Source organism: Trichomycterus rosablanca, chromosome 25 (genome assembly GCF_030014385.1).
Source record: "Trichomycterus rosablanca isolate fTriRos1 chromosome 25, fTriRos1.hap1, whole genome shotgun sequence".
Taxonomy (NCBI): domain Eukaryota; kingdom Metazoa; phylum Chordata; class Actinopteri; order Siluriformes; family Trichomycteridae; genus Trichomycterus; species Trichomycterus rosablanca.
This window is the reverse complement of record NC_086012.1, coordinates 4,951,989-4,977,780: the sequence shown is the minus strand read 5'-3', so window position 1 is coordinate 4,977,780 and position 25,792 is coordinate 4,951,989. Positions and strand designations below refer to the sequence as shown.

General features: G+C 40.4%; 3 protein-coding genes across 4 annotated transcripts; all 3 read left to right on the top strand.

Moving 5' to 3' along the window:
* The first annotated feature begins 179 nt into the window (after nucleotides 1-179).
* Nucleotides 180-2,862, top strand: chchd2 (coiled-coil-helix-coiled-coil-helix domain containing 2). Its single transcript, XM_062987682.1, has 4 exons — nucleotides 180-356; nucleotides 1,752-2,010; nucleotides 2,171-2,339; nucleotides 2,633-2,862. The coding sequence occupies exons 1-4, from the start codon at nucleotides 310-312 to the stop codon at nucleotides 2,641-2,643; spliced, it is 486 nt and encodes a 161-aa protein (XP_062843752.1). The 5' UTR covers nucleotides 180-309; the 3' UTR covers nucleotides 2,644-2,862.
* A 1,797-nt stretch (nucleotides 2,863-4,659) lies between these two features.
* On the top strand, nucleotides 4,660-14,794 carry phkg1a (phosphorylase kinase, gamma 1a (muscle)). 2 transcript variants are annotated; one of them, XM_062987509.1, is made up of 10 exons: nucleotides 4,660-4,808; nucleotides 7,324-7,444; nucleotides 7,576-7,754; nucleotides 8,214-8,268; nucleotides 10,847-10,912; nucleotides 11,082-11,245; nucleotides 11,615-11,705; nucleotides 12,965-13,118; nucleotides 13,224-13,349; nucleotides 14,090-14,794. In XM_062987509.1, the coding sequence occupies exons 2-10, from the start codon at nucleotides 7,362-7,364 to the stop codon at nucleotides 14,354-14,356; spliced, it is 1,185 nt and encodes a 394-aa protein (XP_062843579.1). In that variant the 5' UTR covers nucleotides 4,660-4,808; nucleotides 7,324-7,361; the 3' UTR covers nucleotides 14,357-14,794. The 2 variants fall into 2 exon arrangements, with proteins under 2 accessions (XP_062843579.1, XP_062843580.1); XM_062987510.1 differs by lacking the exon at nucleotides 10,847-10,912.
* Nucleotides 14,795-15,852: 1,058 nt separating this feature from the next.
* Nucleotides 15,853-22,961, top strand: psph (phosphoserine phosphatase). Its single transcript, XM_062987875.1, has 6 exons — nucleotides 15,853-15,950; nucleotides 17,670-17,838; nucleotides 18,233-18,367; nucleotides 19,002-19,147; nucleotides 20,363-20,511; nucleotides 21,949-22,961. Exons 1-6 carry the CDS (start codon nucleotides 15,941-15,943, stop codon nucleotides 22,057-22,059), a joined length of 720 nt encoding a protein of 239 aa, XP_062843945.1. The 5' UTR covers nucleotides 15,853-15,940; the 3' UTR covers nucleotides 22,060-22,961.
* Nucleotides 22,962-25,792: the final 2,831 nt, after the last annotated feature.

Genomic DNA, 25,792 nt, shown 5'->3' with positions numbered 1-25,792 from the left:
TAACGTTGAAGAACATCTGTATTGTTCTGGAAAACGCGTCTGTTTTGGGCTTGTTAGGTCAAATTTCCACTATACAGGACATTAGAGCAGCGATGTGATTCAAATGAATCGATACAGTTTTGAATCCTGTTTTCGAGTCTGACATCAGTAGTGACTCGAAAGACTGGAAAGTTTCCCGGATGTAGCTAACAGAGAGCGAAGGTCGTACTGAGGGAACATAGCGCTTGCTAGTTCGTTAGCTGAAGTTACTCACTTTGACTCGACACATAGTCATAAATTTAGTTGTTATTAATTATATTAACGTCTATAATGCCTAGAGGAAGCCGAAGCCGAACTTCTAGGATGGCTCCTCCGAGGTAAGAAAGTCATTTTTGGTAGCTAGCAAGTAATGTGGCGTTAATAAGAACAAGCTAGCTAGTTGGATTAGCCACTGTTATGGAAGTGTCATGCTGCTACATTACTGATGAAAATAGTCGATCTGTTCTGGTTTGGACTGCAGGTGTGATCTAGTGTATTAAATAAACAAAACTCAAATGTTAGTACTGCTAGAACGTGTAGTCTAATCTAATGTAGAAAGATTACAGTCGTTGTGGTACAGTTTATAACATTAGGACATTTGACACTTACAGTGTGTATTTTGTCTATTAAGGTATTAAGATTCATAAAAGCATAACATCATTCCTTTTATGTATGTGTATTTAGACATTTTTTTCTTGATTAAGTCCAGAAATGTCTGCAACCTATAAAAGTGGTCATTTTGTCAAAAGGATGTTTCTAAAATCATGGTTCTAAATAAATTAAACTTTGTTTAATAATATGAAATAAAACAATGTTTTAAAAGTGAGCAGAATTTAATAAAGAACACCCCCCCCATTTGACATTTTGCTTTAAAATCATTATTAGAAATGTATTAGACTAATCTACTTACTGCTACAATGAGTCTTAATGCTTTGCATTAGAACCCCTTTGCATAGGCCAGTTGTAGTCTAGTGGTTAAGGTACTGGACTAGTAAACAGATGGTTGCTGGTTCAAACCCCACCAGGTTCCCACTGTTGGGCTCTTGAACAAGGCTCTTAAATCTCAATTGCTTAGACTGTATACTGTAAGTCGCTTTGGATAAAAGCATCTGCTAAATGCTGAAAAAGTAAATAGCACAAAGCATGAAGCACTAGGCTACCACTGTCCCTATGTTACAATATTATACTTATGTGTTGGCTCAGTGTGTAGCACTGTCGCCTCATAGCAAGAAGGTCCTGGGTCCGGGGTCCTTTCTGTGTGGAGTTTGCATGTTCTCCCTGTGTCTGCGTGGGTTTCCTCCAGGAGCTCCGGGTTTCCTCGCACAGTCCAAAAACATGCAGTCAGCTTAATTGGAGAAACAAAATTGTCCATGACTGTGTTTGACATTAAACTGATGAACCTTGTGTAATGAGTAACTACCGATTCTGTCATGAATGTAATCAAGGTGTAAAACATGACGTTAAAATCCTAATAAATAAATTTTACTTATGCTAGCATCAGTTGCCCTCGATTGGACTTACCTCATTACATCAAAGTAATATCACCCAAATAACCAAGACTGGTTTCTAAAAACAGAAAGTTTAGATGCTTGTTCAGATAGTAGATGTATTAAGTTATACATTATTTTTACATATGCCTTGTAATTGCAACAAATAACTAAATTGATTTTATTTAATTTAATATCAATGTTGTAATAATTGTTGAATAATAGTTTTTTGTCTGATATTCACAGCTACTCCTCCCGCCCAGCACCGCCACCTCCACCAATGGCCAGAGCAGCACCACCGCCGGTTCCTGCTCCAGCCCCTGCATCTGCCGTGGGTGCTCCCGCAGCAGCCCCCAGGCAGCCTGGCATGTTTGCCCAGATGGCCACCACTGCAGCGGGTGTTGCGGTTGGCTCAGCTGTGGGCCACACCATTGGCCATGCCATGACCGGTGGTTTCGGCGGTGGAGGACATTCTGAGGCTGCCAGGCCTGATGTCACCTATCAGGTAAGTTCATCTTGTTTTCACTTACGTAGGCAATCAAACTGTCCCAGTCCTAGTTCTTTTTATATGTATTAAATGAATTGCCTGTTAGCAACTTAAATTTAAACTCACTTATTAGGAGAAGTGTATAAACATTTTGAATCAATATTATTCAATCTTGCAGGAACCCTATCAGGCTCAGCCAGCGTACCAGCAGCAACAAATGTACCAGCAGGGCCAGAATCCCTGTGCGTATGAGCTGAAGCAGTTCATCGACTGTGCGCAGACACAGAGTGACCTCAAGCTCTGTGAGGGATTTAGTGAAGTTCTCAAACAGTGCAAATTCTCCAATGGTACGTATGACACACACGTGTTGTGTAACTGTTTTGGAAAATAGCTTAAATATGGGCAACATTAGTTATTGCCATTAAATGATGACAGCACAGCAACAAGGATGTGTGCGTGAGGCCCTAAAGTCAGTAAAATAATTATAATGCATTAACAATGGTTTCAGTTGTACACATTTTATTTAATGACGATAATACCCTCTATTGCTGTGGTAATATATGTAAATGTGTAAATATATGTAAATCTTTATACCATATATAGCACTTGCATGCAATCTCTCTTTTTCTCTTTTGTGTAGGATTGTCCTGAGATTGGAATGATGGCTTCACTCATAACTACTAAAAATCATCAAACAGTGGGACCTACATGAGACACGTTTCATTACAGGATGCACTGAGTAACTGTTCAAGATGTACATTTAATATTTATATAGTTGCATAAGAAATTTAGATCAGCATTGTATCCATAGTTTCAGTACATTACCTATCCATAGTGAACAAAAACAATAAAACAAATCTTTATCAGGTGCTCGTTGTGTGATGTCTTTGTCCTTGATGCTGAAGAAATTGTGATGAACTGCCTTTTTATGTTTGCATAAATGTGTGATCGGCCTAAAATAATATATGGCCAACTACTACCCCAAATCAGAAAAAGTTTTGGAAAATGCAAATAAAATAAAAACACAGTGCTCTTTACATTTACTTTGACTTTTATTTGATTGCAGACAGTTTGAACCCAAGATATTTTATGTTTTGTCTGCTCAACTTCATTTCATTTGTTAATAAACATCCAATCCTGCATTTCAGGCCTGCAACACATTCCAAAAAAATTGGGACGGGGGCAATTTAGGGCTAGTCATGAGGTGAAAAAGCTAAATGATGATGTGATACCAAACAGGTGATGTCAACAGGTGATTGTAATCATGATTTGGTACAAAAGCAGCATACAGGAAAGACTGAGTCATTGATGATGGCCAGAGGATCTCCAGTTTGTCAACAAATGCATGAGAAAATGATTGAAATGTTTTAAAACGATGTAAATGACCTTGGCAAACGTGCTGCCTTCAAGACGTCAACTTTACCAGGGACGTCCAGCATTTTTCAACAAGACGATGCAAAACCACATCCTGCGCACATTATAAAGGCACGGCTGCAACTGAACAGAATACAGGTACTGGCCTGGCCTGCCTGTAGTCCTGACCTGTCCCCAATAGAAAACGTGTGAGGGATTTTGAAACGGAAAATGTGACGACTACCCTGTACCGTTACACATCTTAAGATGTGTTTGCAGGAAGAATGGGGCATAATAGATCAAGATCCCCCCTACCCCTTTTGCCCAGCACTGGACTCATTGTTTCATTATTTACACATACAGGGGTTGGACAAAATAACTGAAACACCTGTCATTTTAGTGTGGGAGGTTTCATGGCTAAATTGGACCAGTTTGGTGGCCAATCTTCATTAATTGCACATTGCACCAGTAAGAGCAGAGTGTGAAGGTTCAACATTATGGGTGACATACCAGAGTTCAAAAGAGGACAAATTGTTGGTGCAAGAAGAATGGCTTAAAATCCCTCTGACCACTGTGCAGGACTTGTATATGTCATTTCCAAGATGAATTGACACTGTATTGGCCGCAAAAGGAGGCCCTACACCATACTAATAAATTATTGTGGTCTAAAACCAGGTGTTTCAGTTATTTTGTCCAACCCCTGTATGTATATATTAGAATATATAGTGTTTGTATTATATTGTAGTAATTGCCATACTGATGTATAATAGTAATTGCATTGCATAGCAAATATTTATTTCCTTTTTTATTCTATTTTTATTTACTCTATTTACTATACTTACACTGTATCAGTGCTGCTGTATCACTCGAATTTCCCCCATGGGGATCAATAAAGGAATTTTATCTTATCTTAATAAAAGTGTGGTGAAAAGGAATGGCAACATGGGTAAAGGCAACATGGTAAATGCTTTACTGCCCCAACTTTTTTTGGAATGTGTTGCAAATGTGTTAAATAAAGTTAACCAAACAAAACATGAAATATCTCAGGTTCATTCTGTCCATCTACTGCTCTCCATGACATCTACAGTATATCATAACGTATCCTTACTTTACTACCTCATATATTTTTATTATAACCTACATGTTTTTTTTGCAATGCAAATCAGCTATTATTAGTCCTTAATAATTAACACTAAGAGGTAAATCCGAGTAGTCTCAGTCGTGTTTTTTTAGGCTACAGTGAACAGCTCAGGGTTTTGATGAAGCTCTTTTATTTTTGGACCGTGACATTCTCGCTGCCCTTTCCGCCTGCAGGGGTTCATTCTGCCGCCGCTCGGTGTGTGCAGGAGCGCTTCTGTTTACCGACGGTCGGATCTAAGCGTCGGATCGTCATGGATCGGTGAACAAAGGACGCAGGATTACATTTAAAACCACCGTGATATACTGAATACTGATGATTAAAGGTAGGACACGAATAGCGGCGGTGGTTATGTGTATTGCGGGCCGCTTATTTATCGTACAGGGCGGATGGAGAATACCGGCCGCGTTTGTGTTACTTACAGACTAAACCGTAATACAGTCAGTTAATGAATACTTCTTATTATAGCTAAATGAAAAACAGTGCAGATTAGAATATTTGTGAATCACTGTAATGTACACGTCTAAGATAGGACGCTATAATTCGACACAGTTCTCCAGAACACCATGTCCCGACCGGTCAGCATATATAGTGTCACCCACCATACTGTCCATAACTAGTGTATCATTGTGATCCTGTTAAGCACAGTAATGTTCACTGTCATGTTGTGTTTATTTGATTTATTTATATATTTCTATTTCTATATATCTTGCTGATTTCCTGTATTGTTCTGTGTAGTCTTAGGGAGTATTTAGATATAGCACCACTTTCCATATTAGGGTGATTCTTCAATTGGGGGCTCTTTTGACCATCTTAACTTTTGAAAAATAAAATTAGGAATAATTTAGTTTTAATTATGTCAAGATAATGCTAGAGCAAAGACTTAATGATGGCTACAATTGAGCTTATATAGAATTTAAATATTTCATATTTATTTGCAAAGTGGCATAGCAAAATGTCATTATGTTTGGTAATGACGTGTTGCGGTAATGACAATCATGGCTGGATTACTGACCGGGCCAGTGGGGCCAGCGCCCAGGGGCCCTTGAGGTCAGGGGGCCCCGGGGGGGCCCTGGCCCAAAACATTTTGCGATGCCTATCAACATTTATGATACAATATATTTTTATTTCCGAGGGCCCTCCATTTTAAGGATCCTCTGACTATTAGGGACTTTGACCCCAGGGCCTCTTGGGGGCCCTAGCCATGCTTTTGGGGCCCCTAGCCATGCTTTTGGGCCCTAGCCATGCTTTTGGGCCCCTTATGAAAATGGATGAGGCGCAACTCTTTGCCCAGGGGCCCAGACTATCCTTAATCCGTCCTTGATGACAATTTGTATTTTTTTAAAAACTAGATAGGCCATGGATTTGCTAAAGCCAGTCAACAGCTAGTACAAGATGCACTTTAAATACATATAAATAATGTGTAAATTTCTTTTTTTTTTTTTTTTTGATAAAGTACTGCCATATTGATGTAAATGGTAATGACGCTGAATAAATATACTCTATGATCAGGAGGAATACATGATTAAATTACTCACAGTTCCAGACATTAAAATGTTAATCTTCTCTCATGGCTGGCATGTGCTTCCTTGCGAGTCTTTGTTTCCATGGTTACAACATAAACAACTGTTACCTTCAAATGATTCCCTACAGAAACCGTACGCTGCTGCGGTAATGACGATAATGCTGGGGACAGTAATATATTGCTCAAAAACATGCATAGGTTGTACAAATATGAAAAATAAATTACATTTTGTTTCTTTTTAAGTTATTATAAAACTCATATTGTGATTTTTATAATGAATTGATCACTTTTTAGCATTTTATTAGAGCAGAGAAGTTTTAAAGTCTGGGTTGGGGACAAGGCCGAAGTAGCAAAATATTGATGTTTAAATCATCATAAAAAATGAAAATCATAATTATTTTGGTATGTAATTTTTTTTAGTGATGCAATGAATGATCTTTTTAATACCTAAAATATTTGTTTTGTAATAAAGTATTTTTAACACAAATTTATAACTTAGGGACGTAAAAGTTCCCCCAATTGAAGAATCACCCATTAATGATGCATTAAACCAGAGTGTGTGCCACTGCCAACCAATGCTGCTCGGTTGATGCCAAGCACTGTTATTTCCTGACCACACCAGCCTGTTAAATACCAGCCTTCATACAAGCCTTTAATTGTCAGATTTGCAATGTACACTGTGGAGACAACTTGTCCAGTGGTGAAACTGGCATTGCAAAAAAAAAAAAAAAACCCATCATAAATTGAATACAAAACAACGACAATTGCCTGGTAGAAATATTACATAAAAAATTCCTGTGTATATGTATAATTCAACATATCTTTAATGGCTAAAGGTATGCGGACACTCCTCCTATGAGTTCAGGTGTTTCAGCCACATTTATCCCTAAGTGACTGCACCCCTGTGCAAAAAGCAAGGACCACATACATTGTTTTAAGGGAACCCTGACCTTAAACCCAGTGAGCAGATTTAAAATTAATTGAAACGTTAATTGCAGGTCAGACCTTCTAATCTAACACCAATTCCTGACCTCAGACATATTTTTAAGCTGAATGTGCACACATTTACAAGTAAACACTCTAAAATATTATAAATAGCCACAAGATATTCACAAATCTTACAACAGTAGTCGAGGTTATTGCAGCAAAGTTGACATGCCCATGGTTCCATGGTTTAAGAATTGGATGTTAGACTACCACTACACCCCCCTAGACTATATTAGAGCATGATACATTTTTTTGTTGAGAAACATCGTTACATACAAAACTACAGTGACTGACATTGTATGTGGCCATTGTTTGATTTTTTTTTTAGGTTGAAGCCCAGTTGTAGATAATCTAAACCCCATCATCATGACCAAAGAGGATGAGATACCCGACTGGGTCGGTGCACAGGAGTTCTACGGCAAATATGAACCCAAGGAGATTCTCGGAAGGTATGGCTCATGTGTTTAACTAGCAAAGGTTTATAAATTGAGATTTTGATTCAGGTATTAACAGTAAATATAAACATATGTAAATATAAACATAAGGTCTGTTATTCGATTCTTTTAATTCTCTTGTACAGGGGAGTCAGCAGTGTGGTCCGGCGCTGTGTAAATAAACGTACCCTCCAGGAATTTGCCGTCAAGATCATAGACATAACCCCGTCAGATAAAATGACTCCGCAGGAGATCGAAGAGATCAGGGATTCCACTACAAAGGAGATCGAGATCCTAAAGAAAGTGTTTGGACAGGAAAATATCAGTAAGCATTTGCAACTTTTAAACTGTTTGCCTGTGCCAAGAAACTAAAAATGGGTCACTGTTAGATCTTCCAACATCATAATGATCCAAAATGTCCAAATCAACTGAAAAATTGTTTACACAAAAAACAAAATCAAGATTCTATCAGGGTCATCTCAGTTTCTTGATCTAAACCCCACAGACAGTCTGTTTGCTAAGCTAATGAGGACTTATGACCCTGGGTTATCTGGAGAGATCTCAAATTCCTTGCTTTGTAGAAGAAGACTAAGCATCTGATAATGAGCAAAGGAAGGTTGGTCCAGGCATTAGGCTAAAGTAGCCTTCTACCACTGGGATCCAGGGTTCGAATCCCCAGTGGACATTACAATGTATAGCTTCTTGAATAGTACATATGTGCAAAATGTGCATTTTTACACTTAGATAATAATAATAAATAATTAAATATGCACTTTGTTTCTAGTTCAGCTGAAGGACTGCTATGAGACTAAGGCCTTTTTCTTCTTGGTGTTTGACTTGTAAGTATAGTCTCCGAATTAACAGATTTGGTGCTGAAAACAAAGCCAACAACCTCCCCACTTGATGTGATGCCCCCACAGATAGTTAGGGAGACATTTGATATATTAGGACCTTTTGTCCTGGATATCATTAATACTTCCCTTGCCACTGGTACTGTTCCAGCATGCTTTAAACATGCTGTAGTTACACCTCTGCTCAAAAAGCATAATCTTGATGCTACAGTGGTTAGTAACTATAGGCCGATTTCTAAATTACCATTCTTGGCTAAATTGCTGGAAAAGGTTGTATATTCTCAGCTTTTACCATTTTTGAGTAGAGATGGTATTTTTGAGATTTTTCAATCTGGCTTTAAGTCTATGCACAGCACTGAATCTGCTCTTCTGAAGGTGACAAATGACTTGCTACTTACTGTTGATGAGGGAAATTGTGCCATCCTCATTTTATTGGACCTTAGTTCTGCTTTTGATACTGTTGACCATGACATACTTGTTGGTCGCCTGGAAAAGTGGGTGGGGTTACAGGGAGAGGCCCTGAATTGGTTCATATCTTATTTTAAGAATAGAACCTTTTCAGTGAATATTAGCAGCTATTTCTCTTCTTCTGCTGATGTCTCTTGTGGTGTTCCACAAGGGTCCATACTAGGGCCCCTCCTTTTTTCTCTCTATATGCTGCCATTGGGTCAAATAATTAGGAAGCACAATGTCAGCTTTCACCTGTATGCTGATGACATACAGCTTTATCTTCCCATTAGACCGAATGACAATGGCTCGTTAACATCTCTTAGCAGTTGTCTTGAGGACATAAAGAGGTGGATGGCTGACAATTTTCTTCAGCTGAATGAAAGCAAGTCAGAGGTTATCGTTTTTGGGGGTCCTCATCACATCAATAGTGTCTCCAATAACCTTGGTCACTTGTCTACATGTGTCAAAACATCTGTGAGAAATCTTGGTGTTATCTTTGACTCTGACCTCCGATTTGATAAACAAATCAACTCTGTGGTAAGGAATAGCTTCTTCCAGCTCAGAAATATTGCGAAGATTAAGCCTTTTCTCTGCTATTCTGACCTGGAAAAAGTTATTCATGCATTCATTTCTGCAAGAATTGACTACTGTAATTCTCTGTATATTGGGATTAGTCAGTCTCTGTTGCGGCGCTTGCAGGTAGTCCAGAATGCAGCAGCAAGGTTACTGACTAATACCAAGAAAAGAAACCATATTACACCAGTCCTTGCCTCACTACATTGGCTGCCTGTTCAGCACAGGATTCATTTTAAAGTGCTTTTATTTGTTTTTAAAGCGCTTAATGGTCAAGCCCCGGCTTATCTCAGTGGTATGCTTTCTCCCGCAACCGCACAGCGATCTTTAAGATCAGCCACTCAGAATTTGTTGACTGTTCCTAGGGCTCGTTTGAAGCTAAAAGGTGATCGTGCATTTGCAGTTTATGCTCCGAGGCTATGGAACACTCTACCTCCTAATATTCCACAAGCACCTTCGGCCGCTGTTTTTAAATCACTCCTAAAAACATACCTTTATAAGCTGGCATTTGAACAGTGAGGAGCTGTGTTAATTTTAATTGTTTAGTCTATTTGTATTTGTTTTATTTTGTCTCTTACTCTGTATTTTTATTTGGTTCTTACTTTTTTAATATAATGTTGTGTTATGTATGCTTATTCGATGTACAGCACTTTGGTCAACGTAAGTTGTTTTAAGAGTGCTTTATAAATAAAATTTACTTACTTACTTACTATATCATGGTTCCACATACATTCCACTGAACCAAAGACCATTTCCAATACTACCATTTATAAAGATTTTTACTTAGATTAAATTCTTACTGCATAGGGTTCAAGTACTAAGAAATGCATTCAAGCGTGTAAGTCCATTGTACAAGTAGTAAAATGCAGAGGCCAGAAGTATATGGACACTGTGTGTTCTTTTGACTGAACAGGCATAAATTCCCACAGGCAAACAACAAAATTTCCCAAAACAGTAACCGCTTTACCATATTAATGCCCATGGTTTTGGATCAGGGTGTCCAGCAAGCTTATTGTAGGGTGTCTGAATACTTTAGACCATATTGTGTGTATATAATTCTAAGTAAACGATTGGGAAATTGTGCAAATATGAATATGCAGCGGGTAGCACTGTCGCGTCACAACAAAAAGGGTCCGGGTTCGATTCCCCGACCGGACGATCGGAGTCCCTTCTGTGTGGAGTTTGCATGTGTCTGTTGAATTTCCTCCCACAAGTCCAAAGACATGCGGTCATGCAGTCAGACCAACTGAAGGTACTAAATTTGCCTAAGTGTGACTGTGTGTAAATGTGATGGACTGGCGACGTGTCCTGGCCCACCACAACCCTGACCAAATTAACACGGTATTAAACAGACAATAAATGAATGAGTGAACGAATAAATTAATATGTGGATGGCATGCAGTCGTGCCCAGCAATGGATTGGCATCGCACTGCGTCCAGTGATTCCACAGAAGCCAGTCCCACTGCAACCCTGACCAAGATGAATGTTGGTAAAGCGTGAATGAAATTAAGTTATTTTGTTTGTATGTACGTACTTGAACAGGATGAAGAAAGGAGAGCTGTTTGATTATCTCACTGAGAAAGTCACATTAAGTGAGAAAGAGACGAGGTTGGTCGTGTTCCAATCCTTCAGCATCACTAATCTATAAATTTACCTTAACGTTATTTAATTTTTATTAAGGATTAATTATTATTATTATTATTATTATTATTATATTAGAGGACTTACTCTTGCTGTAAGCAGTAGTGAGAATTTAACCATAGTGTCCTGTTTACAGAAAGATCATGCGCGCTCTGCTGGAAGTGGTCAAGTTTCTTCACTGTCAGAACATAGTGCACAGAGACCTGAAGCCAGAGAACATCCTCCTAGACGACAACATGAACATCAAACTGACAGACTTCGGCTTCTCCGTCCAAATTGCACCGGGACAAAAGCTTAACGGTAAGTCCCCCTTCTTCTTCAGTGTATTTTACTCATTATTTTTTTCTGTCTGTCTGACCATGAGCTTCTTGGACATCCTATTCCAAAACCATAAACACAAAATCCCCAATTTTGCAGCCATAACAGATGCTACACTTCTGGAAAGGCTGTACACTAGTTTTTGAAGTGTGTCTATGGGAAGCACTGACTTTAAATAGGCATTGATTTTAATTAAAAAGGCCTGGCTGATGTATTATATTTAAATGTATGTGCCTGTTGGCAATGCATGCGGCTAAATCTGATAAACTATCAACGCTGAGACAGGCAGCACTGTTCAGATTCAGAATTTTATTGAGCAATTCGTTATTAAGCATTTTCCCCCAATTTTAGAGGTATGTGGAACCCCTGGCTATTTGGCTCCGGAGATCATCGAGTGCTCCATGGATCCTCATCATTCAGGATACAGAACTGCTGTGGATATGTGAGTGATCATACTTCTCAACCAGCTAAATATACTTTTACATTTTTAGCATTTCGCAGACGCTTTTATCCAAAGCGACTTACACAATTAGAGCAATTGAGGGTTAAGGGCCTTGCTTAGGGACCCAACAGTGGCAACTTGGTGGTGGCGGGGCTTGAACCGGCAACCTTCTGTTTAGTAGTCCAGTACCTTAACCACTGAGCTATCACTGGCCAATAACTCTAGCTAACTATAGATAACTCTAGCTAACTATAGATAACTATAGCTAACTATAGATAACTATAGCTAACTATAGCTAATTACAGATAACTGTAGTTAACTCTAGCTAACTATGGCTACTTTGGCTAACTATAGATAACTCTAGCCAACTATATGTATATAGATAACTCTAGCTAACTCTAGCTGACTATAGATAACTCTAGCTAACTATAGATAACTATAGCTGACTATAGATAACTATAGCTAACTATAGATAACTATAGCTAACTATAGCTAATTACAGATAACTGTAGTTAACTCTAGCTAACTATGGCTACTTTGGCTAACTATAGATAACTCTAGCCAACTATATGTATATAGATAACTCTAGCTAACTCTAGCTGACTATAGATAACTCTAGCTAACTATAGATAACTCTAGCTAACTATAGATAACTATAGCTAACTATAGATAACTATAGCTAACTATAGCTAATTACAGATAACTGTAGTTAACTCTAGCTAACTATGGCTACTTTGGCTAACTATAGATAACTCTAGCCAACTATATGTATATAGATAACTCTAGCTAACTCTAGCTGACTATAGATAACTCTAGCTAACTATAGATAACTATAGCTGACTTTAGATAACTCTAGCTAATTATAGATAACTCTAGCTAACTATAGCTAACTATAGCTAATTACAGATAACTGTAGTTAACTCTAGCTAACTATGGCTACTTTGGCTAACTATAGATAACTCTAGCCAACTATATGTATATAGATAACTATAGCTAACTCTAGCTGACTATAGATAACTCTAGCTAGCTATGCTAAGTGAACATAATTTCCTAGAACATTTTTTATATTAATGCGCCCTATATTTTGTTATAGTATTAAAACACAGGGTACAATCCTATTTGGTTTGGAAGAAGCGGATTCACATTAAATAATTAAAAATTACAAAATTGGGATATAAGTCATGGTGGTGGTGTTTTTTTGTTTAATATTCCTCAACAGAAAGGTGCTATAAGTTATAATTAATGTGTTGTTCCCACAGTTGGAGCACTGGAGTGATCATGTACACCCTGCTGGCTGGATCTCCTCCATTCTGGCACAGGAAACAAACACTGATGCTGCGTATGATCCTGGCTGGGAATTACCAGTTCACATCTCCAGAGTGGGATGACCGATCAGATACAGTCAAAGATCTGGTGTGTAACGCGCTGGTTTTTAGGAGGAATGGGACATTAGAAGCACCAAATCTTGCTAAATATGTTAAATATGTTCTAACAATCGTTGTGTTATTATATTTTAAGATCTCCAAAATGCTGGTGGTGAATCCAGAGCAGCGCTACACCGCCGTTGATGCCTTAAACCACCCGTTCTTTCGGCAGTATGTGGTTGAAGAGGTGCGACATTTCAGTCCGTACCGAAAATTCAAGGTAAGATTAATTCGCTCCAGGTGGAAGCGTTTCTATTCATTACAGTTTCTTCCTGACAGATTTGCCAGCTCCTCTGTTGGAAAACCTGCTCTATATTTGGAACTGTTATAGTCTGGTTTTCCACTAGCGTGGCATTTTAGCACACTTTTATATCTCTTATCTTTCTGAGAACACTCACCCAGTATTGAGCTATTTTTAGGCATTATGGCAAAACTACCCTGGATAAACAGGCTGCCCCAAAAATGACGTGACAGCCCATTTCCGACAGCCTTTCTATTCTATGTTCCCTTTTTTTTTTCTGAGAACTGGGTTGTCATAGATGGCCGGAGCAGGCTGTCATATAGTGACAACCAATTTTCAGTTCTGCACTATCCCTATTGTATCCACTTTCTCCGTTGCAGGCTGCAGACCTGTTTTTTACATTTATCCCATGCATCCTGCACTTGGGTCACTTGAGCAGACCTGGTAACCTCCAAGAAAACCTGGGCACAAAGCAGGAATACCCTGGACTGGGCATCAATCCATAGCAGGGCTTCGGCTATCCCCCTTTCTCAGCCGGTTATGTCTGTGTAGACGCCCGCCTGGCTAAAAACACTGCTGAGATTCAAACCCAGATCTTAGTGGTAGTGGTAGGTGGGCTGGTGTAATAGACCACTGTGCCAACCTTGCATTCCAACACCTCACTAAAATGACTTTTTACTTTTGAACGGTCACCAACTGTAAACGCCTTTTCTCCGCAGGTCATCTGCATGACGGTCCTCGCTTCAGTCCGCATTTACTGCAACTACCGCCGAGCCAAGCCCGTCACCAAGGAAGTCATTAAAAGCGATCCTTATGCAGTCAAACCCATTCGCAAACTCATTGATGCCTGTGCATTTAAGATCTACGGACACTGGGTAAAGAAGGGCCAGACACAGAACAGAGCGGCTCTGTTCGAGAACAGCCCGAAAGCTATATTGCTCTCCATAGCAGCCGAGGCAGACAGTTCATCTCTGCGAGCGTGGTAGAGGAGAGAGACGGCTGAAACTAAGGAAGGTGGAAAGTGGCTACTGCTAACTTGTGCATGGATTGTGTAGCTATGCTACAATCATTAAGGAAACTGAATGTAAGGTATTTAATACTAGGGTAGACAAAATGTGCAAATATTTATAGTTTTTTTCCTAACTTTATGAGGTTTACTTACTGATTGCACTGATCTTACACTGCAATGAGAGTCCAAATACTACCATATCTCCATGTATTCAGCAATAGCTCATAATGGTTAAATTCTGTATCTAAAACAGACCCTCAGTAACATTTAAAAGAATCAGAAAAACATTACACAAAATTATAGCACTGTGTAAAAAAGTAGTGCTGTACTGAACTGGTCTTAAATCACTGACTGATGTTTAATAAAGAAATTTTAAGAAAACCACTTAACAAAGACTGCCTTTTAATAAAGAACTTCCAACAATGTTTGTGTTTGTTATGCTTTTAAGTTATAGTGGCTTTTATTTTTTCCAGAGCTTTTTTGTTTCGCTCATGTTTAGCAGGTGCAAGTTCATCCACCAGAGGGAGCTGTAGCACTGTTGTTATGTATTTGGCATCAATGAAACCATACATCACTTGTTTCTACACTCACTGTCCATTTTATCAGCTCCACTTACCATATAGAAGCACTTTGTAGATCTACAATTACTGACTGTAGTCCATCTGTTTCTCTGCATGCTTTGTTAGCCTCCTTTCATGCTGTTCTTCAATGGTCAGGACCACCACAGAGCAGGTATTATTTAGGTGGTGGATCATTCTCAGTACTGCAGTGACACTGACATGGTGGTGGTGTGTTAGTGTGTGTTGTGCTGGTATGAGTGGATCAGACACAGCAATGCTGATGAAGTTTGTAAACACCTCATTGTCACTGCTGGACTGAGAATAGTCCACCAACCAAAAATATATCCAGCCAACAGCGCCCAGTGGGCAGCGTCCTGTGAACACTGATGAAGGTCTAGAAGATGACCGACTCAAACAGCAGCAATAGATGAGCGATCGTCTCTGACTTTACATCTACAAGGTGGACCAACTAGGTAGGAGTGTCTAATAGAGTGGACAGTGAGTGGACACGGTGTTTAAAAACCCCACTCATACCAGCACAACACACACTAACACACCACCACCATGTCAGTGCAGTGCTGAGAATGATCCACCACCTAAATAATACCTACTCTGTAGTGGTCCTGTGGGGGGTCCTGACCATTGAAAAACAGGGTGAAAGTAGGCTAAAAAAGTATATAGAGATAGATGGACTACAGTCAGTAATTGTAGAACTAAAAAAATGGAAAGTGAGTGTAGAAACAAGGAGGTGGTTTTAATGTTACTGCTGATGGGTGTATGTGTGCTCATTTGTGAGAACAGCGCCCTCTCTGGTAGTACCGTGTATAACCAGCAGAAGTGAGGCGTCTTTAAGGTAACAAGTCTGAAAATCTCGCGAGATTTGGTGCTTCACACTTACCGGGTTGCTGCGGTGTGTGTTTGGTTAGTGAGCAGAGGCGGCGTCGTTACCGGTTCTTGAGGCACCGACTACCGGGCTGCTCACAACCATTATTCACACTTTTATGTGTAAAGGTGAGTAGAACTAAGCTATAAATGCTCCTAGGCAGGTTATTAACCTTCACTTTGACTATTTATTGACGCACGGTGTAGGTTTTATTATTTTAAGTCATGCTAATGCTCGGTGCTGAATTGTCGGCTAGCACTTGCACACAGACGCGAATGAGACAGAGCCGGTTCTGCTCGTTAATGAGGGTGATGCAATAATCGGACCACGGTCTTGTTTGTAACTCCAGAATAGGGTGCATCGATCGGATCAGGACACGACCAATGCTTATTCACTTCCATTAACTATATTTTACTGTATTAGATTGTATGTTTCAAGTAGACTAAACTAGTATAATAATGTCAGTCTCCCTAGATGGTTATTAAACAGCCTATAATATGACAAACTAAAGAAAAATAAATACAAAACCTCTTAAAACAAAATAAAATAATGGGATTTGTAATAGTCAGACTGGTTTAAATCCAGTGCAGTGCTTTTACTGAACACACATGAATACTCCAGTCATTTGTGCAGTTTTTGCACTTTTGCTTGAAAACAATCTGTATCTGTGTGGTCTTCTCATAGATGCAGATTGTGAAAGACCTACATTCTTTGTAATCTTGGGCTGACAAACAAGTCTTTCTCTTTTTTTTTTTTGCATTTTCTCCCCCTTTTCGCCTCTTTTTAGCGCGTCCAATTGTCCAATTTGCATCGTGCTTCCTCTCTGCCTATGCCGAACCCTGCCCTGACCGAGGAGATCGAAGCTAACCCACATCCCCTCCGACATATGAGCAGCGAGCCGTATGCATCTCGCCACCTACACATTGATGAGTGTTGTGCCACCTAGCGTTGTGTGCGGATAGACACACTCTAAAGCTGCGTCCGAAATCACATACTTAGAGAGTACGTACTAGATTGGAGGAAGTATGCACTACTCTGCCGGTAAAAAAGTACATACTTTCAGTACAGAAGTATGCAGTATGCACACAACACTGCTACGTACTACATCCGCCATCTTTCCAACGTCAAATGATGACGTGGGGACGTGATGACGTAATATCACCATAGTTACAGACGCATTACAAACACCACTCGCCAAAATTTTGGCTATTTATCGTCTTTTTGTTATTTATTCGTCTTAAAATTTTTTATTTCATTTATCTTACTAAACACGTAAACAGAGGACTCATCTTTCTTGTTTCTTATTACGCTTCGAACGCCTACGCAGCTCCAGTTGCATTATGGGATACATTAGCGGACCGCAAGTGTGCACCGCTTGCATACTCAAACATGGCTGCCCAATAAGTAGGTCATCCGGGTACTTCTCGCGTACCTCTTTGTGTATACTATGTATTCGGACATACTAACCGCTCTCGTGTCCTCATTTCGCGTACTATTGAGTATGGAAGTATGCGATTTCGGACGCAGCTTAAGAGCACTCCTTCCAAGGTGTTCAGAATCTCGGTGCTGGTGTGCTAGCGGAATGTCCCGTTGCGCCACCTGGGCGCGGAACAGCCATATTTTTAAATAAAACACTATTCTCTTTGCATTATTAAAGATTTAAATGAATTTAAATATAGAATAGTGTCTAGCGGTCTGTCTGTGACTCAATGCTTTCTATTGATATTTTTGTTTTAATTATGTTATGCAAATAACTGAGCCATTCAGATATTTTAAATTAAAGCCACATGTGGATGTAGAACTAGAATTCCAGTTCCCAAATCTGATTTCCAAATCTTATCTTTCAGCTCTTCACAGGTCGTGGCGAGCGATGACGGCGTTACAGTTGGAGCAGACGAAGGAGACCTTCCGGTGTGCAGAAGCCGTCTGCTTTGATGTGGACAGCACAGTGATCAGAGAGGAGGGCATTGACGAACTGGCCAAGTTTTGCGGGGTTGGAGACGCCGTCACAGAGATGTGAGTGTTTTATCTCCCAATCTAGTCCTGTCCAATCCATGTCCATTTTGGGGCCGCTTTTTATCATCTGCTAGAGTTGGGTTCACTAAGCTCCATTGTGTTTGTGTGGATGCCCGGCCAGGTCAGTGATTCAAGGCCTATGGAGATGGAAAGCTAATTTGGACAGTGTCATCCAGGTTCCAGCAGCTTTTAATTTGTGGAAGAGCTGTCGTTTACTATTTCTCAGGTTACATCTAACCATCTGGCCAAACAAGGGTTAAAGTCTGTGCTTGTTCTTCAGACATTGGCTGTTTTGTGTACTTTTAAACTAGTCAAACTAGCCTCAAACTTATGTGTGTGTGTGTGTTCAAGCATTTAGTCATAGAAAAGAATTAAGAATGCCCACTGTTCCCAGGACTCGCAAGGCCATGGGAGGATCCGTGACGTTCAAAACGGCTTTGACGGAGCGCCTGTCCATCATCAAGTGTTCAAGGGAACAAGTCAACAAACTGATAACAGATCACCCTCCTCAGCTGACTCCAGGTATTAAGTAAGTTGTTGATTTTGTCTTAGAACCTGTTTTCTAGTGGAAACACACTGAAGATTTTGAAGTTGGGAAGCTGTAGCTTGTACAGAATGAGGCCTAGCATTGTCTCGCTGTATTAACACTTAATGGCCTTAATGGCAGCGTATGTCTCTATTAAATCTCAATTTACACATCTGCATGAATGGTACCTTAATTTATATGCAAATCACCCATGCATTGTGCACAGATGCACCCCCATACCATACCATGACAAATATTGCCTATTGCACCTTTCACTAATAACAGTCTGGATGGTCCATTTCAAAGAGTGTAACTTGAACATTCTAAATTCAAAATGTTTGTATATTTACAAAATACAGAGGTACCTCGATTTAACGGACGTCCATTTAATGGATTTCGGTTTTAACGGACTAAATCGGGAAAACCGAATGTCCAGTCTGGTTGTTTAAAATTCCTGTGAAAAGCGAACCAAGACCAGTAGTTCAGTATTTGTCCGCTAGTTTACATGAGTGATAGGCTTTGTTTTGCCGGGAGGCTCGCTTCGTTCTCGCCTTCTCCTCTGTGTTTTATGCTTAATATTTTGCAAGTTCTAATGCTTAGTTATTAAACGTACAAATTTTCAACTCTTTGTTCTCAGGGAGCTTGTAGAGAGGCTACATCAACGCAACGTGAAGGTCTTCCTCATTTCTGGAGGGTTTCGCTGCATTGTGGAGCATGTAGCCACTCAGCTTGGCATTCCTCTTGACCACGTTTATGCCAACCGCTTGAAATTTTACTTTAATGGTAAGAAAAGGGCTTTTAATAAGTATTCACCCCCCTTGTTTAGTATGGGAAAGGCACTTTTACGTTCTAGCATAACTGTCCTGTTATCACTCTGCACAAAGTGAGGTCCTTTGTCACACTTGCCTTTTTAAAGGAACGGGTTACACATTTAATCAGGCACACTTCTAAATCTTAACGAAAGCCTTTTAACAAGAGCTGAGGCTGTCATAGCTGCAAAAAAAGGGGGGGGGGGGCTCTGTTAATTCACTTAGTTTGAGAATGAAATGTCCAACAAGCTTATGGTCAAGTGTCAACATATTATTGGCCATATAATGTATTTAGCTGCTTCCTAAACTGCACACTTTTGCACCCCCCAACCCCATTTAGCTCCCAATCTAGTTAGGTCCTCATTTCCAATTCACAATTGTGAATGTGCTGCTACCTGCACAACCTCTGATTTAAACAAGGGGAGGCGTATCACCACACACCCTTTCCAAGAGGTGTCCAGTCTGGGACCGCTTCTTATCACCTACCAGTGTTGGATACACACACAGAGCCGAGTCATGCTAAGCTCTATACGACCCCCACTCACTCAGTGCCCGGACCAGTCCGAGAGACTCAATCCTCCCTCCTTCAAAGACGACCAGTTGTTTACATATTTTGACCATAGAATGTAATTAGCTGACCAACCCCAGCCCCCCCCCCATTGAAATTAGTCATTTCAAATTCCCAATTGTAAATCTGCTGCCTGCTGCACAAGCCTCAATCTGATCGAGCTTCTTATCACCTACCAGTGTTGGGTACCCACACAGAGCCTTATTGCATATGAAGAGTGATGCCAAGCTCCATATGACCCCCACTTGCTCAGGCACCCGGACCAGTCCCAGAGATTCAATCTTCCCTCCTTCAGTCATGGCCAGTTGTTTGCATATTTTTGACCATAGAATGTATTTAGTTGACTCTACCCCCCTTTTATCTCCCAATCTAGTAATGTCCAATTCCACCTCTTGCACAACCCTCAATCTGATCAAAGAGGGGTCGGATCACAAAGTGTCCCGTTCGACTGTGCGGCTTCACACTGCGGTGTGCTAGTGTGTTGGATTGATGCACCAGCTAAGCTTTATTTAATTATAACTGTAAATAATATTCTCATGACCTGACATTATTAAACACATGCATTACGTGCGCTGTGTGGATTTTGTATCTCGTCATTAATAATTCTTTACATCACTTTAGGAGAGTATGCAGGATTTGATGAAACACAGCCTACAGCGGAATCCGGAGGCAAAGGCAAAGTGATCAGCCTGCTCAAGGAGAAGTACGGCTTCGAGAGAATAGTGATGATCGGCGACGGCGCCACCGACCTCGAGGCCTGCCCGCCCGCTGTGAGTGCAGTTCAAAATAATGACCAGATGCAAAACACATGCTTCACCCTCCTGCTTTGTATCAGATGTTTACCCAAAGACATTTTCAGACCGTAAGAACATATTTCTGCATCCGAAAATCAAAACAATACCGAGCTGTCTAACCGAATATGCTCCATCGACGTCATACAATACAAAACGTTTGGTATGATCCTGTTTAAACTCGACATGACATTGATAAAATCAACATGTTGCTAAACAGGGCGACTTCGAATGCACTTTAAAGGGAGGGCGGGCAGCATCAGGACTGGCCGGTTTAGTTCACCATGTTAGATGAGAGGACTCCACCTCCTAATAGAATGCCCTGAATACAACAAGGAAGGGCAACAAATACACATGCCTGAAATTCTTACAAGGAATTCTTAAACAAGACAACACAGACAGTTTTAACCTACCTTGCAGCCATAAAAATGAAAATATCAAATGGACCAAAATATAAAGAAAAGATAAAATAGACAGAAACATAACTATTTTTGCCATTAAATGTTAAACGTGCCGTTAAAACCCAAACAAACAACATTACTATTTTAAAACTCATTGTTGTTGACCCAAATAGAAAATATTTGTGTATTATCTTGATTGTGTCTCTATAACCAGCAAATTAGTAAGTAACAGCCAATACATTACAAGGTAAGGGAAACACAATTGGTCATCGGACGGAGTCTCTTCCCGCCGCCACTGTGTCATGCGAGCAGGTATTATTTAGGTGGTGGATCATTCTCAGCCCTGCAGTGACACTGACATGGTGCTGGTATGAGTGGATCAGACACAGCAGCGCTGCTGGAGTTTTTAAATACCGTGTCCACTCACTGTCCACTCCTACCTAGATGGTCCACCTTGTAGATGTAAAGTCAGCGACGTTCGCTCATCTATTGCTACTGTTTGAGTCGGTCATCTTCTAGACCTTCATCAGTGGTCACAGGACGCCGCCCACGTGGCGCTGTTGGCTGGATATTTTTGGTTGGTGGACTATTCTCAGTCCAGCAGTGACGGTGACAACACACACTAACATACCACCACCATGTCAGTGTCACTGCAGTGCTGAGAATGATCCAGCACCTAAATAATACCTGCTCTGTGGGGTGTCCTGACCATTGAAGAACAGGGTGAAAGCAGGTTAACAAAGCATGTAGAGAAACAGATGGACTACAGTCAGTAATTGTAGAACTACAAAGTGCATCTATATGGTAAGTGAGTGTAGAAACAAGGAGGTGGTTTTAATGTTCAATGTTGTGATGCAACATTGTAGGCATCAAATTCTTACCAACAAAAATTAGATTCTTGTTTTAATTGCATTTTACAGAATGTCCCAACTTTTCTGGAAACAAGCTTTGTCATTATGTACGTGAACGTCCATGTCTCTATAAGTAACTCTGCTCTGTTTCTGTGCTCTTTCAGAGTGCTTTTATTGGATTTGGTGGCAACGTGGTACGGCAGCAGGTAAAAGAGAAGTCGTCCTGGTACGTCACGAGTTTCGGAGAGCTGATGAAAGAGCTGGAGAAGATTTAACACACGCTTCTAGTCTGAAACGTTTCGCCGTCGACAGCTCCGTGTGCCTTTATGCTAATTTGACTGACTGCACAGTTCTACCTATTGCACAGTTTTTAGTATGGCTGGATTTTATTCTTTTATTGTATTCTATGAAGAATTTATAAACACTACAGTGTTTGCACAGCGTAGCAGACAAGCGCTAATATGCTAATGTAGTCTAACACTGATCAAAGTCTTATGTTATGTTGTTATGTTAACATCATCTTTAATTGTAATTTCTCGTTTAACATGTTTATTATAACAATACTGTAGATCTTATTTACATTATCAGATTAAAAAATATCTATTTATGCAGTTTCCTCCCAATCTAGTCATACCCAGTTACCCAGTTGGTCTGAAGTGGGACGTACTGTACCTAACACACACCCCCTCTGTCACGTGTACTATACAAGCTGGGTCTTTTTACCAGCATGAGGCAGGTTCACACGGGGAGCGTCACACGCTGCTCTCCGTCATTCCCCGTCTACTAGCAAGTAGAGGCTGCAATTGCACTAGAAATGAGGATCCTATAAGCCAATTATGGTGGTGTAGGTCCGGCCAGCCAATAGCAGAGCTGAAATGTGGGCCAGTGATAGCTCAGTGGTTAAGGTACTGGACTAGTAAACAGAAGGTTGCCAGTTCAAGCCCCGCCACCACCAAGTTGCCACTGTTGGGTCCCTGAGCAAGGCCCTTAACCCTCAGCATCTGCTAAATGCTGAAAATGTAAATGTAAAATGTGAACCTGAGCAGTAGTGATTCATAGCTGCGCCACCTTTTTTTTTTTTTTTTTTTTTTACACACAATATATGCATTGTCTGTGTTGCTAAATGAGAGTTTGGTTCGGTGCTTAGCAAAGAGACATTAAAATGTATTTGAAATGACACTGGGATTGTTTCTTTCAAAATCTGCGATGTTGGAATGCATGGGTATTCTCTGGGCCCTGTTCAGATTGGCGATTTAAAATTGCACCTAGGTGTGTGGACTACAATGAAATCTTCACCTTAAATAAAATCTAAAATTCTTAGAAGCAATAGGACTTAAAAACGCCATATAAAACGCCTTTTTCTCCCGACTTTTAGGGTATCCAGTTACCCAATTGCATTATGCTTCCTCTCTACTAATGCCGATCCCCGCCTTGATTGAGAGGGGAGCGAGACTGACACACGCCCCCTCCAACGCGTGTGCAGTACCGACTGCATCTTTTCACCTGTGTATGGAGAGACACACCCTGATCAACGCATTATCCCTCGACTCGATCAGAGAGCGGCCACCTATCTAGCTCCCACCCTGTATGAACAACAGCCAATCGTTGTTCATGTAGCTGCCCAGCCCAGCTGGATGGCAGAGCTGAGCTTTGAACCGACGAGTTCGAAATGTCAGCTCCGGTGTTTGTGACTTTTAAAAATGGGACCTTTTATTTAGACGTGATAATAACCCTTGCAGCTGACATGGCGTAAAGAATCAAACAAACAAAAAACCTAGGTGTGTATAATTAAGCATGTAATGCCCTGCAATGGACCGGTACCCTGCACCTTGTTCCCAGTGCAATCAAATAAACAAGCTACAATTATCAGCACATTATGGTTTATTTTCCAGCAGTTATACAGAATTGCACCTGAAAGAAGTCAAGTAACAAAAACTTGGTACACGGTCAAGCTTGTGGTCAGAAATGTGAATTTTTTAAGCTTAGCCTCCTCCGAAAGATGAATAAATAACATCATATAACAGCTGTTTAAATCATTTCCAACACAAAGAAACGCTGGTAGTCATTTGCTTTACAGTACAGGAGAGTCATTAGCAAAAATTGAGAGCAAGTTGAGATACCCAGACAGGTATTCTGATAGTCTATAGGTCCACAGCTTTTTTGTAAACACTCACCAAGCACTTGGTATCTGGTACATAAGCTACACTTACAATACAAATTAACTTCATGTGTATACAATTACTGCCTGTTTCCTACCTGCACTGCATTTATCGACCAATGCGCCATTCTCAGGGCTGCTCCACTGGTATGAGTACGAAATATAAAGCCAAAAGCGTCCTGGGGGGGACACGGTGCATGAAAAGAGAGAACAGCTCTAGTCTGCATAGCTCTGTCCACCTACACTAAGTGCTTTGCTAACAGGGTTTTGAATAAGGAGGCCAGTATGCTTAAACAGTATTTAAAAATCCCAACAACACTGCTGTACCTGCTACACTCCTACCAGACCAATGTGCACACATTACTATGTTATGATTACGTTATTGTATCTGGTCATTGATAAATGGGGTACAGTGGGGTGACAAAGTGTACCCGGCATCAGATGTGCTACAGTCAGTAACTGTATACCCACAATTTTATCTGTATTGTAAGTGTAGCTTATAAAATAATAAATACACACTGATCAACCATAACATTAAAACCACCTCCTTGTTTCTACACTCACTGTCCATTTTATCAGCTACACTTACCATATAGAAGCACTTTGTAGTTCTACAATTACTGACTGTAGTCCATCTGTTTCTCTGAATGCTTTCTTAGCCTCTTTTAAAGCTGTTCTTCAAAGGTCAGGACAATGTGGTGGTGTGTTAGTGTGTGTTGTGCTGGATCAATGTGATAGTGTACATGCCAGATAGGTGTACCTAATGAAGTGCTTGGTGAGGGTAAATTTATAGACATATTTACAGCAAATACACACCAATCAAGTTGAAACATCAAGCACAATAATACAGTACTGCAAAAGTGTAGATATCATTTTTGGACCAGGACTGCAAACAAATCTCACCTTGCCAGGTAAAAAATACAGACTAGTTTATGGGTTTTAGTTGATTTTGGGACTTTCTGGGCTATTGAAATGATGTAGGCTTATATATATATATACAGTGTATCACAAAAGTGAGTACACCCCTCACATTTCTGCAGATATTTAAGTATATCTTTTCATGGGACAACACTGACAAAATGACACTTTGACACAATGAAAAGTAGTCTGTGTGCAGCTTATATAACAGTGTAAATTTATTCTTCCCTCAAAATAACTCAATATACAGCCATTAATGTCTAAACCACCGGCAACAAAAGTGAGTACACCCCTTAGTGAAAGTTCCTGAAGTGTCAATATTTTGTGTGGCCACCATTATTTCCCAGAACTGCCTTAACTCTCCTGGGCATGGAGTTTACCAGAGCTTCACAGGTTGCCACTGGAATGCTTTTCCACTCCTCTATGACGACATCACGGAGCTGGCGGATATTCGAGACTTTGCGCTCCTCCACCTTCCGCTTGAGGATGCCCCAAAGATGTTCTATTGGGTTTAGTCTGGAGACATGCTTGGCCAGTCCATCACCTTTACCCTTAGATTCTTCAATAAAGCAGTGGTCGTCTTAGAGGTGTGTTTGGGGTCATTATCATGCTGGAACACTGCCCTGCGACCCAGTTTCCGGAGGGAGGGGATCATGCTCTGCTTCAGTATTTCACAGTACATATTGGAGTTCATGTGTCCCTCAATGAAATGTAACTCCCCAACACCTGCTGCACTCATGCAGCCCCAGACCATGGCATTCCCACCACCATGCTTGACTGTAGGCATGACACACTTATCTTTGTACTCCTCACCTGATTGCCGCCACACATGCTTGAGACCATCTGAACCAAACAAATTAATCTTGGTCTCATCAGACCATAGGACATGGTTCCAGTAATCCATGTCCTTTGTTGACATGTCTTCAGCAAAC

What these genes read in the sequence shown, in the direction of transcription:
- phkg1a (XM_062987509.1), top strand. Translation starts at nt 7,362, where the DNA reads ATGACCAAAGAGGATGAGATACCCGACTGGGTCGGTGCACAGGAGTTC. An exon ending in GTTTGGACAGGAAAATATCA is followed by an intron (nt 7,755 to 8,213) that starts GTAAGCATTTGC and finishes CTTTGTTTCTAG; the next exon opens with TTCAGCTGAAGGACTGCTAT. An exon ending in TTAAGTGAGAAAGAGACGAG is followed by an intron (nt 10,913 to 11,081) that starts GTTGGTCGTGTT and finishes TCCTGTTTACAG; the next exon opens with AAAGATCATGCGCGCTCTGC.
- chchd2 (XM_062987682.1), top strand. Translation starts at nt 310, where the DNA reads ATGCCTAGAGGAAGCCGAAGCCGAACTTCTAGGATGGCTCCTCCGAG. An exon ending in TCTAGGATGGCTCCTCCGAG is followed by an intron (nt 357 to 1,751) that starts GTAAGAAAGTCA and finishes TGATATTCACAG; the next exon opens with CTACTCCTCCCGCCCAGCAC. An exon ending in GGCCTGATGTCACCTATCAG is followed by an intron (nt 2,011 to 2,170) that starts GTAAGTTCATCT and finishes TCAATCTTGCAG; the next exon opens with GAACCCTATCAGGCTCAGCC.
- psph (XM_062987875.1), top strand. An exon ending in CAGCTGACTCCAGGTATTAA is followed by an intron (nt 18,368 to 19,001) that starts GTAAGTTGTTGA and finishes CTTTGTTCTCAG; the next exon opens with GGAGCTTGTAGAGAGGCTAC. An exon ending in TCGAGGCCTGCCCGCCCGCT is followed by an intron (nt 20,512 to 21,948) that starts GTGAGTGCAGTT and finishes GTGCTCTTTCAG; the next exon opens with AGTGCTTTTATTGGATTTGG.